Raw genomic sequence first — 3,706 nt, forward strand, 5'->3', positions numbered from 1 at the left:
TGTCTTTGGTGATTTTTAAGTTTTAATTTACTTACATTTTCTGACACTCTTTTTAAAAAAGATTTTATCTATTTGAGAGAGAGAGAGAGAGAGAGAGAAAGAATGAGTAGTTTTCTGCTGAAGGAGGCGGATGGGATGAGGGGCTTGGTAACAGGACCCTGAGATCAGGACCTGAGCTAAAGACAGATGCTTAGCCAACATAGCCACCCAGACTCCCCCATTTTCTGATATTCTTTTTTTTTAAAGATTTTATTTATTTATTTGACAGACAGAGATCACAGATAGGCAGAGAGGCAGGCAGAGAGAGGAAAGGAAGCACGCTCCCTGCTGAGCAGAAAGCCCGATGCGGTGCTCGATCCCAGGACCCTGGGATCATGACCTGAGCCGAAGGCAGAGGCTTTCACCCACTGAGCCACCCAGGTGCCCCCATTTTCTGATATTCTTAAATGGCTTTTAAAATATGGTGGGTATGAAAGAGTGCACATATTGCATGGAGCACTGGGTGTTATATGTAAACAATGAATCTTGAAACATTACATCAAAAACTAATGATGTATTGTATGGTGACTAATATAACACAATAAAAAATAAAATAATGTAAAAAATATACTAAAACACTTATACAATAAGTATGTATGATTTCTTTGGGAGGTCAACCCAAAATTTTATTTTGTGAAAGAAGAATGATATCATTATCTATCTAGCTAATGGATAACTGATCATATCTTATTAGTTTTATTTTTTTAAAAAAGATTTTATTTATTTATTTGACAGAGAGAGACACAGTGAGAGAGAGAACACAAGCAGGGGAACTGGGAGTGGGAGAAGCAAGTTCCCTGCTGAGCAGGAAGCCCAACATGGGTCTTGATCCCAGCACCCTGGGATCATGATCTGAGCTGAAGGCAGAGGCTTAATGACTGAACCACCTAGGTGCCCCCTTATTAGTTTTCTTTGTACTTTTCTGTGTTTTTCAAATTTCTAAAATAAAAAAATGATGAATTACGAAGAATTCATTTCTGCAATGAGAGGAGTAGAAAACATAAAAGAAGGAAAGTACCTTCTCTTATGAAAGGAGAGACAGGAGAGAAGGAGAGAAAGGAGAGGAGACAGCAGTGCCCAGTCAAGAAGTGGTGCCTGGAGGAGATGAGGCAGAACCAGATGGGGCTGTGAGAGACCAGTCACATGATCTCCCAACTCCACACCCCAAAGCCCTGCACTACCCCCTGCAGACCTAGTAAAATCCTGGGTCTCCTGCGTGGCACACACTCAAACATCCAGAGTTAACATCATGAAGTGGTTGGTTCTCCAGCTGCTGACACTCTACTGCCTGGTGATCATGCCAGTGACAGGAAAGTTGAAAGAGACAGTTGAGGTTAGAAAGAAGCCTCCAATTTATGGTAGGTATTCTGGGTTGAGCTTCAAAACGAAGAGGGTGTAGAAAACAAGGAACCAGGGACTGGCATATATGAAAGCACTGGTTCCTTTCTTAAGCCAGGATAACTAAGGAAACTGAATATGCATTTCTCAAGTTTGATCATCTCCTAATGTTATGAGAAATGATGTTTTTATGTGTGTTGTGGGGACTGTGGTGGCTACATGGTGTTTTTATTGAGGAGAACCCATAGCTGTGGAAAGCTCCAGAGGGTTCAGAGCCTGTGTGGAGGGTGCCTGGCTTGAGCTATCAGAAGTTCATGTCCTCCAGTTAGGGCTCTCCAAGGATGAGCATGAAATTGGGAAAGGGGTACTAGTTATTTCTTGAAATGTGCCCTTTGTTTGGGGAATAATGTTAGAGAGCATTTTAGATTATTGGATATGCAGAGGAGAAATAAAATGGGTGCTTGTCCAAGAGAATTGAAATAATCACAATCGAGGGGAGCTTAGTGAGTCCATAACTGTTGGTAAACATTTCTGGGGGAAGAGCAAGGTTTGGAAGGCTGTCTCAGCCAGACATGGAAAAGTACAAGACAGTTCCTCCTCTTCCCTGGGACTCTGTTTTTCCCACCCTGTAAAATGAGAACAGGAGACCAGAGGATCTCTTGGGCCTCTTTGTTCTGAGAACTGGGTTTCAGGATTGAGGTACTGTGATGTTCAGTTTCACAGAGGTGACTTCATGGTTGCTGGGTTTGCTAGGGAGTGGTTGCTGGATTTTGACTCTAGGAATGGGAAAGGTCACCCAGATCCCAAAGGCAGACAGAAGAAGAGAAACCAACGGTGTGGGTGCTGGGGACTTAGAGGGGCTGATAATAGTGTGAAAAACTCTTCTTTTTGGAGTCACTGCTTATATGTTCTTTCTCAGTTGTACCAGACCATATTCTATGAAGATGTGTGATATCCCCCAACGTGTATGATTGCAAGAACACGTGCCAGTTTCACTCGGATTGTATTTTTGGCTATGAATGCTGCTATTCCTCCTGTGGAAAAATCTGCATGAGAATGCAAGAAATTGGTAGGATCTAAGAATCACCCACTTTTGCCATTTGGTTCTGAAACACTATGGAATCCCTAACCATGAGGGAACAGACAGAAAAAGACTATGACTCCCAGTCCTGGTACCCATTCCAAGCTGGAATCCCCACCCCTTCCTCCTAGCCCAAACCCCCATTTTTCACTTGAAGGCCTGCCTGATTTATCCAAACCTCAGGAGATCTGACATTTATGTCTCTGCTCACTGGACTTAAACTTCCTGAGAGAAATCTTGTATAGGCATCTCCTAAACCAAAGAAATATCCCTGCCTCCAGGGCTTGGGAGGATCTGTTACCCTCAAAAAGATGTGTTTCAGCAGACTGTGTGGCCACTGAATACCTACTCCTTCTCTCTTCCAGTGGTCAGAACTAAGAAAATTGTCCCCAGCAGCAGCAGCACGGTGGTGTCTACTGTTGTTCCCTTAATCACCAGTGAGATGCCGACTACACTTGAAGGACAAGACATTAATTCTACCTGATGTCCAGTGGAACCATCGTCTTGTTCCAGCTGGGAGGCAAGGCGAAGGAGGAGTTAGGGTCATAGGGAAGTGTCCCTGCTCCTTGCCAACTCTGTTCCCTGAACCATTATATTATCAGCCTCAATTCCTTGACAAATAAACTATGGCAGTAACCCAGAACCTTTCTCTCTTCTTCTATATTCCCAATACCAATCCCTCCTTCCACTTTTTCCCTAAGCCCCAACCCCTGCCTCCCAGCGTATTTCCCTTCCTTTTTACCATTCAGAAGATTGAACTCCTTAGCTAAGACTCTTGGAGTATCTTTGTTCATTGACTACCATCCCTGGGGAAACTGTTTATGTGTGGAATATTCTTATGGCTACAGATAACACCATCCCTCTGGGTTCCCTGAACTTGGTGCAGCTTTTCTTTCCTTACTTCAGGCCTGTGATTCTAGTAGTCTTCTACAAGAGGCCTCCATTTTAACTAATTCATGGAAGTACAATCTTCCTTACAGGTGACAGCATTTATGGTCTAGAACTGAAAGGAAATGCCATTGGTCTCTCCAATTGGCCTTTCCAACCTCTCCTCTCAGACAATGTCTTGTTTGCTTTTTTTTTTGGTTGTTTTCAAGGAAGAAGTTTTTTATTACCATGAAATTGCAATGAGGCCTTGAGTAAGCTCTTTCTTTCTTTTCCTTTATTTAAAATAAAAAAGTTGACATACAGTGTGTTATTACTTTCAGAGGTACAGTTTAGTGATTCAACTATTGCATATAACACCTA

The 3,706-nt window shown here is 42.6% G+C and overlaps 1 protein-coding gene across 1 annotated transcript; it reads left to right on the forward strand.

The window, feature by feature from the left end:
• Positions 1 to 1,288: 1,288 nt before the first annotated feature.
• Positions 1,289 to 2,942, forward strand: LOC122915862 (WAP four-disulfide core domain protein 10A-like). The gene is made up of 3 exons (XM_044262587.1): positions 1,289 to 1,401; positions 2,322 to 2,446; positions 2,824 to 2,942. Exons 1-3 carry the CDS (start codon positions 1,289 to 1,291, stop codon positions 2,940 to 2,942), a joined length of 357 nt encoding a protein of 118 aa, XP_044118522.1.
• The last annotated feature ends 764 nt before the right edge of the window (positions 2,943 to 3,706 follow it).

Source organism: Neovison vison, chromosome 8, assembly GCF_020171115.1.
Source record: "Neovison vison isolate M4711 chromosome 8, ASM_NN_V1, whole genome shotgun sequence".
Lineage (NCBI taxonomy): Eukaryota > Metazoa > Chordata > Mammalia > Carnivora > Mustelidae > Neogale > Neogale vison.

Coding starts and splice junctions, on each gene's coding strand:
- LOC122915862 (XM_044262587.1), top strand. CDS start 1,289: ATGAAGTGGTTGGTTCTCCAGCTGCTGACACTCTACTGCCTGGTGATC. Junction 1,402..2,321: donor AAGCCTCCAATTTATGGTAG/GTATTCTGGGTT, acceptor TATTCTATGAAG/ATGTGTGATATCCCCCAACG. Junction 2,447..2,823: donor CATGAGAATGCAAGAAATTG/GTAGGATCTAAG, acceptor TCTCTCTTCCAG/TGGTCAGAACTAAGAAAATT.